The sequence below is a fragment of the Muntiacus reevesi genome, chromosome 1 (genome assembly GCF_963930625.1).
Source record: "Muntiacus reevesi chromosome 1, mMunRee1.1, whole genome shotgun sequence".
Lineage (NCBI taxonomy): Eukaryota > Metazoa > Chordata > Mammalia > Artiodactyla > Cervidae > Muntiacus > Muntiacus reevesi.
In genome coordinates, this window is record NC_089249.1 from 163,279,246 (window position 1) to 163,293,944 (window position 14,699).

Genomic DNA, 14,699 nt, shown 5'->3' on the forward strand with positions numbered 1-14,699 from the left:
TTTCTTGAGAGCAAAGGCCTAGTCTTTTTCCGCCAAGTCTGAGAGAGGTCTGGGTCCCTGGCAGGAACACCCCTTTTCCAGGAGACTCCTGCATTGGAAGCCACACAGCTGAGCTATCTGCAGTCCCTTCCTGGGTCCCCCTGAGCCTTGGAGGGTCCAGAGCACATAACCTGCATGGAATGTCAGCAGGCCCTCTGAGGGCCAGAGGGCGGAGCCTGGGATGAAACCTGGGGGCAGAGCCCTGAAGGCCCCGCCCAGGAGGAGTCCCTCTCACCCTGTGATGGGGCATGTGCTGAGCTCTCTGCCAAGGCTCCTAGAACCTTCTGAAAGACAAAAACCTTCCAGAGCCAAAGCAGTAAGCGCATCTGAGATCCTGGAATCTCAGACTCTGGGAGGTAGAGAGCGGCTAGTATGGGCGGTGACAGATGGAAGCAGAACCAGCTCACTCTTGGCTGTCTCTGCACGAAGCAGGAGAGTGAGGGAAGCCATGAGACACTGAAGCTCTCCTTACTCCCTGGACCCTTCAGCCATCAGCCCAGATACCAAAGGAGGTAGCCTTCTCTCAGGGCTCCTGCCTCCATCCAGCTGCCTCCATCTCCTCCCTCCCCTCATCCTTGGGCTCAGGCTGCACGAGAGATGAAGCTGGGCCCGGCGGTCCTCAGGGCCCTCCGTCACCACTGCCTGGCTGCATCGGCTAGGGAGCCTTCCTGTCCGTCTCTGTCTGCCTGTCTGTGTCTCCGTCTCTGTGTCAGACGTTGTGACAGCAGCTCCGGTCCCTGGGTGCTCGCACCGGCTTGTCTCAGTGAGTGAGGCCAGGGAAGGCCCACTGGGATGTCCCCGTGGAGGTCTGGGGTCCTGTGTCCTCTTCTGAGAAGGTTCCCCGAGGCCAGCAGAAGGGCTGTGCTGGGTACAGGCCCTTGCGCCGATTGCCTGCGGACCGAGCTGGCAGTTTGGAGCAGCCCTCAGCGGCTGAGGGAGGGTGTTGGTCACAGCCCAAAGCCAAATGGGGTAGACACGGTCTTCAGCTGATGCTCTTGGTGGAGGATCCACCTGTGTTCCAGACACCCACCATTTCCATCTGCTTGCCTTTCCTCCTTCATTCCAGGACTGCCAGGGTTGGGATGGGGGAGCTGGGACGATGGCAAAAAGCTGTGAACTCTGCTTGGAAAGCTGAAGCTCTGACCCTTGACAAGGAAATGGTGTCCAGACCAAAAAAGACACCTGCGGCCATTTGGTTCGCCTCCCTCAATTCACAGAGGAGCAGGCAGGCCTACAGAGGGGAGGTGCTGGGTAACACTCAGAGCTGCACATCCACCCCTGTGTCCCCATGGCCTATCCCAGCAGCCACTCAGACTCCCAGCTTTTCTCTGCAGCCTCCGGGACAGGGGCAGAGGTGAAGCTGGCATCCAGAGGCTACCTGGCACCCTCTCCTGGGGTTACTGAGCCCAGACAGACTGGTGAAGACATTTGCATCATAGCCATCATCTCAGCATCTCTCTCTCTTCCACAACCAGCGTGTGGCTGTGGCAGTCTCCCAGGTGCTCAATAAACACTGATTGTTGGAGGCGGGGGGTGGGGGAGCACACAGTATGGGAAGGAAGGAGGTTCCACGCAGTGGCATCTGCTCTCTGCCAGGCACGCTCTGCGGCCACTCTACCTGTGTTTGTTCGTCAGCTTCTCCCAGCATCCCCATGAGGTAGGTACAGCTTTACAGTTGCAGAAACTGGGGCTCAAAAGGTTAAGACACTTGCCCAAGAACACATAGCTAGCAAGCGACAGAGCCCAGACTAAGACCCAAGGCCACCAAGCTCCTCCATGCCTTGGTCTGTTTCACCAGTATGGAACACGCAAGGCACCTGCAGTCCTGAGACCTGGCTCCAGACAGGCTTTGCCCTAACTGGCCACGTGGCTTTGGCTGTTTGGTTCTCCGTGATGGTGAACAGGAGCTGTCCCAGAGCATCCCATCTCCTGAGACAGCTGATTATCTCGTCCAGTGGCATCATAGCACCAGGGCCAGGAGTCTGAACAGAAGCAGGAAGACTCTGGACCTCGTAGTGGGTGGGTTACATGGTCTGTGAGGTTCCTCCCAACACTTTACTTCTGTGATGAGAAGAGTATTTCCCACTTACAGTTATTATGCACCCATAGTGTGCTCAGCACCTGACTTGGTTAACCCTTCCAGACAGAACAGGTCCAGCAATAATGTCATAGCCAAGATGAGTAGTGTGGCTCATCCCCTGGGGTCTGGGGTAGTCAGGGGATGGCAGGCTGGTCTCAGAACCTCAGGGGACATTTGATCTTTCTGGCCTATGGAACACCCCCGCTGCCTTGACCGCCCCTTGACATCCTGCTCAGGCTTTGCCTACTCACAACAATGGGGGTAGAGGCCCATGATGTTAGACAGGGACATTGGGATCCTCTGGCCCTGGGATGACTCGAAGTTATGACTCTGCTCCCCATTTGGCCAGGAGTAGTACTCTTGCCCGCAAAAACCCGTGGACGGAGGAGCCTGGTAGGCTGCAGTCCATGGGGTCGCACAGAGTCGGACACGACTGAAGCGACTTAGCAGCAGCAGAAGATCCAGGTTTCTGTCCAGTTAAAGGAAGAAAATCTGAGGGAAGGATGGAGTCACAGACTAGGACTAGCAGGAGGGAAGGGGAAAAAAACAACTTCTCTCCATCTCTGCTGCCCTTGACCTGCACACCTCAGGCAATGTCATTTTAAGGCTCCTGTTACCTCTGAGCAAAACTCTAAGGTTCCTTATAATTCTCAGAATAATTAAGAAAAACCCTTTCATTCATGCATGGGTGGTCTCTCCCTAGTCACCCATCCATCCTCCCATTTATCCATTTCTGCTGTCTTCTCATCCTAAGAGTTTGTCTTCCTATCCATTTGTTTTCCCATCCTCCCCTCTCATCTGCTTCTCCCCCTCTCCCATTTGTCCTCCCACCAGTCCATCCTTCCATCCACCTGCCCATTCTTTTATCCTCCTGTCTGTCTGCCTTCCCATTTATGTGTGTTGCATCCATCCATCCATCCATCCAACCAGCCCTTCTCCCACTTGCCCAGGTCTCCTTCTCTCCCATTCTCATCTACTCATATGTTTAGTGATCTATTTTCCATCTATCCTTCTATTTATTTTTATCCTCCATCTGTCTGTCCGTCTGCTTATCTGCTTGAGTATCCCACCCATCTGTCTGGATCCTTCCTCTTCATCCTGTTTGTCACTCCATATTTCCTCTTACCCACTTCTCCATCCATCCATATATCTGTCCACCAATCTTTCTCTGTATCTGTTCCTGGAGTCCATTCTTCTGTCTTTCATCCATCTGTTCAAACCTGCTAATAAGATGAGTGAGACAGAGTGCCTGACTCAAGGGCCTTGTGATTTATTATATGAAGGACCACATGGAAATATAGCAATCACCAGAGCAACAGTGAGCACATCACAGCTGGAGGCGATTGCTGAGCCCAAAGGAACATCCTGAGGCACCCGGCCTGCATCCTGCGGCGAGTGGGGGCTCCCCTGCTGGTCCTTCGTGAGCACTCCTGCTCGTATGGCTTTGTGGCCTGTGAAGCGCCATGGGAGAATCGGTGTCGCGGTGTTTCCCCTGATTCCACACAGCTGCTGCCTCTGCCCTTCAGTCCACCGCGGACAGAAATAGCCACCCCCCAAGGGCTAAAGTCACGGGGAGGACGGAGCCTTTGCTCATCCTTCCCTGTGTGCACGGCCCTTGGCCGTGTCTGCATGGCAGTGACCTTGGAGGCCCAGGAAGGGGACGTGATTCTCTAAGAAAGTCAGGACTTGGACCCCAGCCTTGTGGCCCCCCAGGTCCCTGTCTAGCAGACTTCGCTATGCCTTCTGCCCTTTCTCCATGTCTATTAGAAGCAGTAACTTTGTCCTGGTTCCGCCTCCCAAAGCCTAAGATCCCTCCCTGTGGGCTGGCCTAGCAGACAGAAGGGCATCCTCAGCACCCACTCCCATGCTAGTTCATGGGCTGGCTCCCTGCTCTCATCCCAGCAATTGAGATGGTCAGCAATCCTGTCACCAGCTTCTGGGCCCAAAAGGCAGGAAAAAACTATTGCATATGACTTGTCTTTTAATCTTCTTTTGTTTTTTTTTAACCAGCATCTCACTTCCTCATTGTACTCTCTGTCCCCTCACAGCCCCTCACCCACCCTACCCAGCTCCTCTGTACCATCGTGCACGGCGGCCATGGCTGCACCCCCCCACCTGAGCTCCTGGGCAGAGGGATGTCCTGGCGCCTGCCCCGCCAGGCGCCACCCTGGCCCCTGCCCTCCAGCCATGCCTGAGTCTTTTCATTCCTTTGCAGGGAATCTGACTAAGCATATGAAGTCGAAGGCCCACAGCAAAAAGTGCCAAGAGACGGGGGTGCTGGAGGAGCTGGAAGCCGAAGAAGGTAATGAATTGCCAACTCCCTCCTCCCCCTCCCCCTATCTTCCCCTTCCTCTCCTAGTCCCCTGATCCTCCCCCTGATTTCTGTCCTCCTTGTCTCTGCTTCCCCTCCTCCTCTCCTTCCTCACCCTCTTCTCCAGTTTTCCCAAATACAAAGAGACAAAGGTTAATTCACAGAACGTTGGCACCCACGCCCCTCCTTACAGCACGCGCCTGGAGCCAGAGCACTTGTGCATTGCTGTCTGTCACACAGTGGAGCACCCAGCACCCAGTGGGTGCTCAGTGAATGTATGGTGGTTACATTAATACATGAGTAATTATAGTCAGCATTGATTGAGCACCCACTCTGTCAGGCATACTCTAGAGGCTGTGGTTATCTTGGCAAATCCTCACAATGACACAGTGAGGTACATACTCTTATATGCTCCACACCCACACTCACACCTCCACACTATGGACATGGGCTTGATGCCCAGGTCTTTTAAAGCTAGGGGCTTTAAAAAGACCCGAAGCCAGGCAGACCTGACAGCCCCCTGTCACTTCTCAATCCCATCCCAAGTCCCAGCACCGCACTCCAGCCTCAGTCCCCCAGTAGCAAGATTAGAGCCATATTAGGGCCAGTTTCTGTGAAGACAAGGCAGAGGGGAAGGCAAATCCAAGTCAGCATGTCTGACTGGGCCCTGCTGGGCCTCAGCATCCAAGAAGGAGGCCAAAGCAGCTTTGGGGGGGCGGGGGGAGTAGATAAGCAACCAGAGATGTTCCTTCTGCAGTGAGCAAACCTTTGATCAGATCCCCTAAAATCAGAGTCAAGAGAGTGTGAAAAAGAGAGGTGTGTGTTCCTGTGTCTTATTTCTTTCTGTTTATCTGATTTGGGAATGTATGTGCAGTCTTAAAAACAAGTTAGATCATATTTCCTTTTAGGTGAAATGAATCAGCTTTATTGAACAGAATACAGTGATCTCGGAGCTGTGGGCTCCAAAATGAGAATGTGGGGTTACCAAGTTATCAAGAAAGTACATCAAGCCATTTACAGATATCTCATTAAGTCCTCATAACTGTGGTAGAAACCTGTGTCACTCCTTTTTAAATTGAAGACATTTAGTAAAGCTCAAACAGGTTATGGAATTTGCCTGAGGTCAGACAAAAACCCTGGGTCCATGCCACTCCAGTGCCTGGTGGGCTGGACAGGGGAGCTGCACCCAAGCCCAGAGCCCTGCCTGGGGGGCCTTGAACTGTCTCTGCCCCTCTTTCAGCTTCATTTTCCCAATGAGGCCAAAAAAGATGACCTTATTTGAGAACGCATGAAATCAGTACAATCGTTCTAGAAATAATTCCTGCCAGCACCAGCCCTATTCTAAGTTCTACTCTAGGTGCTAGAGATTCTTCAATGAATGAAATATAGTTCCTGTCCTCAGGAAGCCTGCATTCTAGAGGGGAGCTGGGTAGTGAACAAATGTGGGATAGGGCAAGAGCCTTGAGTTTGAACCAAAGCACCCATGACAGGTAGGGAAGTGTGGGGAGCGGCCTCTCTGTTCAGGTGATGTGAGCCGCGAGCATGAGGCAGGGGTCAGGAAGCCATGTGGAGCCCGGGGAAGGGCTCTCCCTGCAGGTGGAACAGCAGGTGCAGAGCCCCTGAGGGCAAGAGTCAGAGAGAGCTGTGGCTGTGAAGGTCAAGGGATGGATTTAGCCGCGTGCTGGAGCAACTGCCCTGACTCTGTATGCAGAGGCTGGCCGGTAGGGGGCGCGGCTGGAGGCACTGATGCAGGCTGAGCACGTGTTGGACTGGGTGGGCGGAGGGAGGTGGAGAAACGTGCTGTCAGGTTTTGCTGACACATCAGGGCAGGGGGGGGCGGGCGGAGGGTGGAGGGTGAACGCATGAGAATAAAAGAGCCAAGGATGATTTCCGAGGTTTATGGCCTAGGAAACTGGAAGGATGGAGTTGCCATTTCCCGCGAGGATGAAGATTCGGGGAGGAGTTTGTCTGTTAGACGCGAAGTGGTTGGGAGGTGGCCAGGCCGGCGCCGCAGTCCCGCCCCTGAGGGTGAGGAGGTTGAGCACCAGCGCCACCGTGTGGCCAGACTCCACCAGCGCCCCGGAGCGCTTCGTTCCACCCGCCCCAGGCCCCAGAGAGGCGGGACTTTGTGGAGATTGACAGCGAGGGGCATTAGGAATGGTCGATCGGCAGGGGCCTCCCGTAGAGCCCTGCAACAGCCCAGATGTTGGGGGGGCCTGGCGAACCTTGTGCTGGGCAGGGGATTCTTGGCTTCCATCACTCCTGAGCTGGGTGCCTAGGGCAGGGCACCAGCCCTCTCTGTCCCCCAGCTTCTTCGTCTGTTACAAAGAGACTTTAGGATCTTTCCTGCTGAATGTGAGGGGCCGCTGATCCTGACTCCCTGACTAGTAGCAGTACCCTTCTGACCTTCAACTGCAGCATGAGATGCTGGCTGTGCTGCCAGTGTGTTGAGGTTGTGGGCTACTTGGGGTGAGAAGAGCTGAGGTTTATTGGGTACTTACTGGGTGTCAGACCCTCACAATCCTCCCAACAACTTCATAAGGTGGCTTTTATTCCTCTTACCCCTCCCTCCCACCATTTTACAGACAAGGAACCTGAACCCAGAAAGAAAGTAAATTATTCAACATTACACAGTAAGGAAGGGGTGGGACTGAGATTCAAACCCAGACCATTTCCTGCTTCTCGGTACATAAAAACATTTTTAAACTGGCAGCGTAATGATGCAGGGGTTATAAACCTTAGGCCTGACTCAGCCATTACTTTCTGGGTGACCTTGGGGAAGCATTTGCCTGCTCTGGGCGTGGGTTTCCCCACAGTTGACAAGAGGTGAGGCTAGGTGAACTCCTGGGGCTAAAGTCTTAGGGCAAAGCTTTAAGGTATGTTTTGCTCCCCCCACATGACCCCTGCTCTCTGGTCCCCAGCCCCTTTCCCCGCTCTGGTCATTCTGCTCCCAGCTGCCAGGAGGTCATGCCCTTGGCCGCCCTTCACCTGACAGCTCCAGCTCCTCCACCCCATAGTTTTTGATCTACATCCTCTTGAATGCCGACTGTCATCCATTGTGTGCATCTTACTGCTGAGCGCTGAGCTGTTTGAAAGTACAAATGCTGGGGTTTCTGGTCCCGGTGCAGCTTGGCATAGTGGGGTCCAGAAGCGTGGTTGTACCAGTGCCCTGAGTCATCTCTCTTAGTAGTCGAGGGGGGCTGACATGAACTTAGTGTGGGGCCAGCAGGACCCAAACCCTCTGGAGCCTGCCAGGTGGGCTAGATGTTAGCAGAGCTCTCCCCAGAGTTATGATTGCTGCCAGCTTCAGAGATGCCCAAACTCGGCCTGTGTCCTGTTAGAGCTGACCCTGCTGGTGGGGCTGCCCCACCTGAAGTCAGACCAGAAGGCTGGTATTTCAGAGCTCCACTCTCCTCCTCAGCTGGGAGCACCAGGAGTTCTACAAGCACCTTCTCTGGACATGAGTGGTTGGGAAGAGGCCCTCTCTGCGGGCTGAGGTCAGCTTAGCCAAACCTTCCCAGAGAACAGGGCCTGCCACCTGCTGTTGTATCAGGCATCAGCAGCCTGGCCACAGGGGCAGGTATGTGTGTAAAACTGACTGTGCCCAGTGCTGCTGGGCCCGCCAGCAATGGCTGCTGTGTCCCACAATGATAAATGTCTCCATGAACGCGTGGAGTGACCCCAGTTAATAATGTTTGAGTCCTCGCTGTGTGCGGGCATGTGTCTCCTCCTCCCCGTAAGCCCTATGAGATGAGACTGCCATATTCTTTTGACAAAGACGGAGACAGAGGCCCAGCAGAGTGACTTAACTTGCTCATGGTGAAGCCAGCACTGAATACTAACCAAAAAGAAAAAGAAAGAAAAGGGCTGTCTTGTTTGCTGTGGTTTGATACCAGCCCTACTACTTACTTTACCTGGGCAAGGTAAGGTAAACTCTGTCATCTTAGTTCCCTGTCTGTAACATGAAGATAGGAATAGTGCTACCTGGCAGGATTATTTGCGGATTAGGTGAATTAACGCACAGGCAGGCCCTAGAACTGAAACTGAACATGGTAGATACAAGGTGATCCTTGCTGTATTTACAAAGTGCTCGTATACCCTCAACCATCTTGGCTGTCAGGCGGGGTCTGAGCAGCAGGGGGAGAGGCTATGACCTCGGCTCTCCTGTGTCTGTCCCTCAGGAACCAGTGATGACCCATTCCAGGACTCGGAAGGGCGAGAGGGCGCAGAAGCCGTGGCAGAGCACCAGTTTTCAGACCTGGACGACTCGGACTCGGACTCGGACCTGGACGAAGACGAGGATGAGGACGAGGAGGAGAGCCAGGACGAGCCATCAGGCCCGTCCTCGGAGGCGCCCCCGCCTGGCCCGCCAGCCACGCTGCCGGCAGACTCCTCACCTGTTCAGGGCCCTCAGCCCACAGAGGCCACCCGGGGCAGCTCGGTCTCAGAAACCGAGCGCTCGGCACCCGGCAGCTGCTCCACATCCAGCCAAAGCATCCTGTGCCTCCCCCAGCTGGCACCAGCCCCCCGGGGCCCCGTGGAGAAGGACACAGTCTCGGCCCTGAGCTCCCAGGCCGTGTCCCCGAGGAGGCCGTGGTCCCCAAGCAAAGAAGCAGGCAGCCACCTACCACTCATCCCAAAACACTCACTAACCAAAAGCGACTCGTCTCCCCAGCGACATTCACCGGCCCGAGAGCCACTGGCCTCAGCCCCGAGCCCGCCTGGCCCCCAGACGGGCCCTCTCCCCTGCGGGTCCCCGAGACTCGAGTTGTCTCCTCTTGCCCTCCACCCCCTGGGAAGGGAACTGCCTCCTCGAGTGCGCCTGCCCCCCGAACGCAAGGGCGCTGCAGACCCAGGCCCCCCCAGACACTCGCCCACCAGGAGATGGTCTCCAGGCCAGGCCGAGTCACCACCACGGTCAGCGCTGCCAGGGAAGTGGGCCTTGGCGGGGCCGGGCAGCCCCTCGGCGGCCGAGCGTGGCCCAGGCTCAGGGCTGGCCCCCCGGGCTCTCTACCCACCCGCGCCTCTACCTCACAAGCTTCTCGGCAGAAGCCCAGCGGAGATCTGCACCTCCACGTGGGTGAGTTCCTGTCCCCCAAGTGGCTGATGGGTGGGGGGCCGTGAGCTCACACCTCCCTGAGCATCACACCCGGAGCTGCACCCCTGCCGGTTCAGCGTTACCAGTAAGGCATGTGTTGGGCATGTGTTACCCCAGGCACTGCCAGTTACTTATGTGTCAGAAGCAGCAGAGCATGGACTATGAAGCTGGACTGAAAGAAAGTGAAAGTGGAAGTGTTAGTTGCACAGTCATGTCCAACTCTATGGACTGTAGCCGGCCAGGCTCCTCTGTCCACGGAATTCTCCAGGCAAGAATACTGAAGTGGGTTGCCGTGCCCTTCTCCAGGGGATCTTTCCAACCCTGGGATCGAATCCAGGTCTCCAGCATCACAGGCAGATTCTTTACCACCTGAGCCACCAGGGAATACCGGTGGTTTTTTAATTCTAGACTACCCAGAATTAAATCCAGGTTCTGTCACTTATGAGCAGTGTGGCCTTAGATGTGGGTATAAATACTCATGCCACTTCCTCCCACCCCACTCCCATGTATTCTTTGAGCAGATGGCAGAGCCCAACCAAAATCTCCACATTGCCAACATGACTGCCACCAGCACCCTCCGAGTCACTTCAGCCAACTCCATCCCATCCTACCATCAGCACCATCACTGTCGCTTCGCCAGTGCCATCTGCCATCAGTACACTCCAGCCCCCCATAAGCTTGATCACCGTTGTCACATCACTGTCACCACCACGGTCACGGTCCCCAGCACTGACACCGTTATCATCGTCGGCTTACTCTTCCCCTCCCAACACCTTTTCTGTCGCTGGATTGTCAGCACCCAACACCTCTGCTCACTGCCAGCAGCATCAGCACCATCACTCAGAGATCCGAGCTCCAGGGGTAGCACCATCCAGGAACCTTAACTTGGTTTTTAATTTGGGGCTCAAGTTAAAATTCCTGGTGGTGAAAAAGTGAAAGTCGCTCAGTCGTATCTGACTCTTTGTGAACCCATGGACTCTATAGAATTCTCCAGGCCAGAATACTGGCCTTCTCCGGGGATCTTCCCAACCCAGGGATCAAGCCCACGTCTCCCACATTGCAGGCGGATTCTTGGTGGTGGAAGGAGGTTAAGAGCCTGGGGTGGGAACTTATGTTCAAGGGTAAAGTTGGGTCAGTATTGTCTGAGGAACAGGAGAGGCAGCAGAACCGACAGAGGCATGAGAGCCGACAGGGCATCCCCATTCTCTGAAGACCGGCCGGAAGCGTGGGGACCTTGGTTCCTGAGTGCGCCTGTGGTCACTACAGGGCTGGGGACGGCCCATTCCAGAGAGGGCACCCACCCAGGGCGACACCATGGGCAAGGGTTGGGACTCGGTGGTGGCCTCGTTCAGCCAGGACCTGCTCTGTGATCTCGCCAAGTCCCCTCCTCACTCTAGTCCTCGGGATCTCCAGGTGCCCAGCAGGTAACCGTCGCCTTCCTCTGTCTTCTTTTCTGACCCTAGCAGAAGGCCGAGTCGCCAAGTCCGTCCTGTTCACCTGCCCCCGCTCCTCCTCTCTTCTCTCGACCCTTCTCGGCCCCCCACGACTTCCACGGCCACAGCCCGGCCCGGACGGAAAACATCTTCAGCCACCTGCCTCTGCACTCCCAGCGCTTGACCCGAGCCCCGTGCCCCCTGATTCCCATCGGCGGGATCCAGATGGTGCAGGCCCGGCCGGGGGCCCACCCCGTCCTGCTGCCTGGGCCCTGCGAGGCCTGGATCAGCGGCTTCTCGGGGGGCGGAAGCGACCTGACGGGGTCCCGGGAGGCCCAGGAGCGAGGCCGCTGGAGCCCCACCGAGAGCTCGTCGGCCTCCGTGTCCCCCGTGGCCAAGGTCTCCAAATTCACACTCTCCTCGGAGCTGGAGGCCAGGGACTACCCCAAGGAGAGGGGGAGGACGAGAGGGGGCCTGGGCAGACCTCCCGACTGGGAGCCCCATGTGGCCCAAGTGCCCACAGAGCCCGCGCCAACGCACAGCCCCCGCACCCCACCCGAGGCCTCACCCCGGGCACCCCCGGGCCGCCGGGCAGAGTCCCGGAGCCCCCACCTGGAGTCACCACGGGTGCCGGCCAACCCTGCGGCCTCCGCCACCCCGCCGCTGGACCGCAGCAGTTCTGTGGGCTGCCTGGCCGAGACCTCTGCTCGCTTCCCAGCCCGGAGGAGGAACCTCTCCGGGGAACCCAGGACCAGTCAGGGCTCCCCCCAGCCCTTGGGAAGTGGGGGGCCTGGGGCACCTCCACACCAGCCTGAGGACCGGGGGCCCCGGAGCACTTAGCCTCTCCCTGACTGCTTCAGCATCTGGCTTCTGGTGTTTGGCAACAGACATTTCCAGCCGACTTCCTCGAATCATCTTGCTGTCACGGGCTCCTTGTCCCATCTGTTGATCTTTCCAAGCAGCTTCTGCTCAGCGCCCCCGTCTGTCTTATCTTCCCACCTCGTATGCAGTTACCTGTGCCTTTTTCTATGACCTTTTGTTGCTTGAAACAAACAACACACACACAAACATAAAAAAAAACCCACGAGGAGACTGAGGCTGTGAATATTTAGATGGGGCCTCACCCTGGGCCACTGCGATCAGCAGCCATCCGCAAAGCTGGCAAGAGGCAGTCAGTTGCTGAAAGAAAGGGGATGCACTGAGGGAGAGACAGAGGAAAAAAAAAAAAAGAAACTTTAAAAAATATATAAGTAAATGTAAAAGCAAGCACTCCTATGTACAGATGTTTATGGTTCCTATTTATTGCTGCTTCATCCCACCCCAGCTACGTGGCCTCCCCTGGCTGCTAGCAGAAGGGTCAGCGGCCCAAGGCAGAGGGACAGGCTGGGAGACTCCATGGGCAGGCCCAGAAAACTCCAACTTTCTTTTTCCAAAGAAAAAGGTAAATTTTCCTAGGAATTCAACACAAACTGTTTGGAGCAGGTAGAAGGTGGTTGCTGGTTGGATCCCCAGGGCTCCCAGACACCCTGGTGGTCTGAATCGTGATCCCATTCTGGCATCTGACCCGTAGACGAGTCCCTCCACCCCAGCACCTCTACTCCACACCCCGCCCTCAATCTTTGGACTGGGGAAGGAGCCCTGACCACCCATCTCCCCGTTCCTGAGCACCTGACCTCGGCCTTGCTATCAGGGCCCCAGCCATTGCTGCGTCTTTGTTCTAGAAACTACCCACAAGGCTGAAGGGACAAGGCCTAACCCCTGGGGGTCAAGATCCAAGGTGCATTGCCTTGCCATTCCCAAGGCCAGGCTTGGGCTTCATTTCACATTTGGTCCCTGGGGTACAAAGGGCTCTATTTCCTCCATGACTGGGCTTTTCCAGTACTTGGCACTGGAAGTTTCCAAGGACTCATTTCTGGACCTCTTTGCAGCAGGATCGGTCCTCCTGTTTCTGTATCACACACTGTCAGGCCTCTACTATCCCCAGGAAGTTCCCAGAACCATGACTGGTGGGAACTGCCCAGGCCTCCTATTGGTTGGCTTAAATCTCTTTTAAAAAATAAAATTATATATGTATATATGTACATATACATATATATATGTATGTAGAAAGAGAATGGTGTTTGATATTTCCCCTAGCCTCCTATTGTCCGAGGTCATTTCAATTCTTCTCCAAAGCAATCAAGAATAACTAGTGCCTCATTCCTCATCCCCATCTCCTCCTTTAAGAAGCTGCCCTGTATTTTCTGGGGCAAAAGCCTGCTTTGTAAAAAATAATAATAAGTAATAATAAGATGACTAGAAATTAAAATCCCAAGTTGAAATATGGAACTTGAACTCTAGCATGTTTACCCAGCCCTGGGATAGGTGGGGTTTCCCCCAACCTCCAGAAAGCACAAGGACCATGGTCATAGCCCAGCCAGGCTAGGTGCTAATGCCGCGGAGCAGGGACCTCCTTAGCCCGTCCCCATTCCTCAGCCAGGCTGTTTGAATCCTGTGGCCAGAGGGGGCTCCTGGGCTATTGAAGTTATTTAGACAGGACACCATAAGGTGCAGAGAGCTACACCATGCAGAGGCACCTCTGTGGGCTCCTACCCTTGGGCATGATTCCCTCTTCCACCAGTTCAGGACTTTTCCCTCCTTGGACTCTGCTGCCAGGACAAACTAGCCACAGTCAGCCTCCAGCCAGACCACCTGGTTCATTTCCCTCTGGCTAAGACAAAAAGGGAGCAATAGGGAAGGGCTTCTTTGGGAGAGGGGACGGCTGGGCTCCAGGGTGCTGGGGCTTGGGGTTAGCCAGCACTTTCTGGCTGCCTGACCCAGGGTCTGAAGCACTTGGTCCCCCTAGAAGAAGGCTAACAAGCCCAGCCTTGGCTATGCTGGCACTGGGGGGGGCCTGGCAGAAAGCTGGAAGGAGCCCCAGGCCCCAGTCACAGCGTTAGCCAGAGGCTGGGTTTTTCCTCACCCTTGCTTTCCAACCTCACCCCAGGGCAGAGGTGAGGGGCATGGGAAGGTGGCTGCCTAAGGACTGGAGACTTCAAGGGCGGAGGCCTGGGAGCTGGATAAAGGGCATTGCTTCAGCCCAGGCTTGAAATCTTCCTGGGCGAGATCTTCCAGCTCCAGACCTATAGAGCAGCACACAGGGGGCTCTGCTAGAGTAGCCCCTGACCTTGGGGGTAGCCAGGCTCCACCTCCAAGCCCTGCCCCACATCTCTCCCCTGACATCATTCCTCGGGTACTCGAGACAGCCCAACTACTAAGGTTTCCTTCCTGGAGACCTAGTCATGGCCGGTGGTGGCCAGGGGAGAGTCAGGTATAGGCAGAGGGGATGGGGGCCAGGAGTCACCACAGACCCATTTCTCAATGACAGACACAATGTCCAAGCAAGCTGGCCAAAAAGTTGTTGCCCTACACAGGCACCCAGAGAAATGGAATTGATGCCACCCGCCTAGGCTATGTGTCCCTGGGCCTGGCTCTCACCCCCTCTGCCACACTCCACTCCTGCTCCCCCAAACACAGAGCTCCCAGCCCGCACGCACACCTGCATGATAAGGGAAAGACTCTCATATCACACCCTCCTCTCCTCCTGCCCTGCTACCAATCACTTGCACCTTCCCAGCTTGCCCGTGACACTGTTGTCCCTGTTAAGGGACACAGTGGAGAAAGCAGTGCTAGTTATTGGCACAGACACCTGTCGCTTGTTCTGCTGAAATGTGCAGGACAGTCATTCCTGGGTACAGG

General features: G+C 55.7%; 1 protein-coding gene across 2 annotated transcripts in view; it reads left to right on the forward strand.

The window, feature by feature from the left end:
* HIVEP3 (HIVEP zinc finger 3) overlaps positions 1-13,345 on the forward strand; it is a 55,546-nt gene extending 42,201 nt beyond the window's left edge. Inside the window, exons 4-6 of one of the 2 annotated variants that reach the window (XM_065915061.1) lie at positions 4,335-4,421; positions 8,612-9,510; positions 10,992-13,345. In XM_065915061.1, coding sequence (XP_065771133.1) covers positions 4,335-4,421; positions 8,612-9,510; positions 10,992-11,801 — 1,796 coding nt within the window. In that variant the 3' untranslated portion in view covers positions 11,802-13,345. The remainder of the gene's footprint in view (positions 1-4,334; positions 4,422-8,611; positions 9,511-10,991) is intronic. The other variant, XM_065915070.1, reaches the window with a different exon arrangement.
* The last annotated feature ends 1,354 nt before the right edge of the window (positions 13,346-14,699 follow it).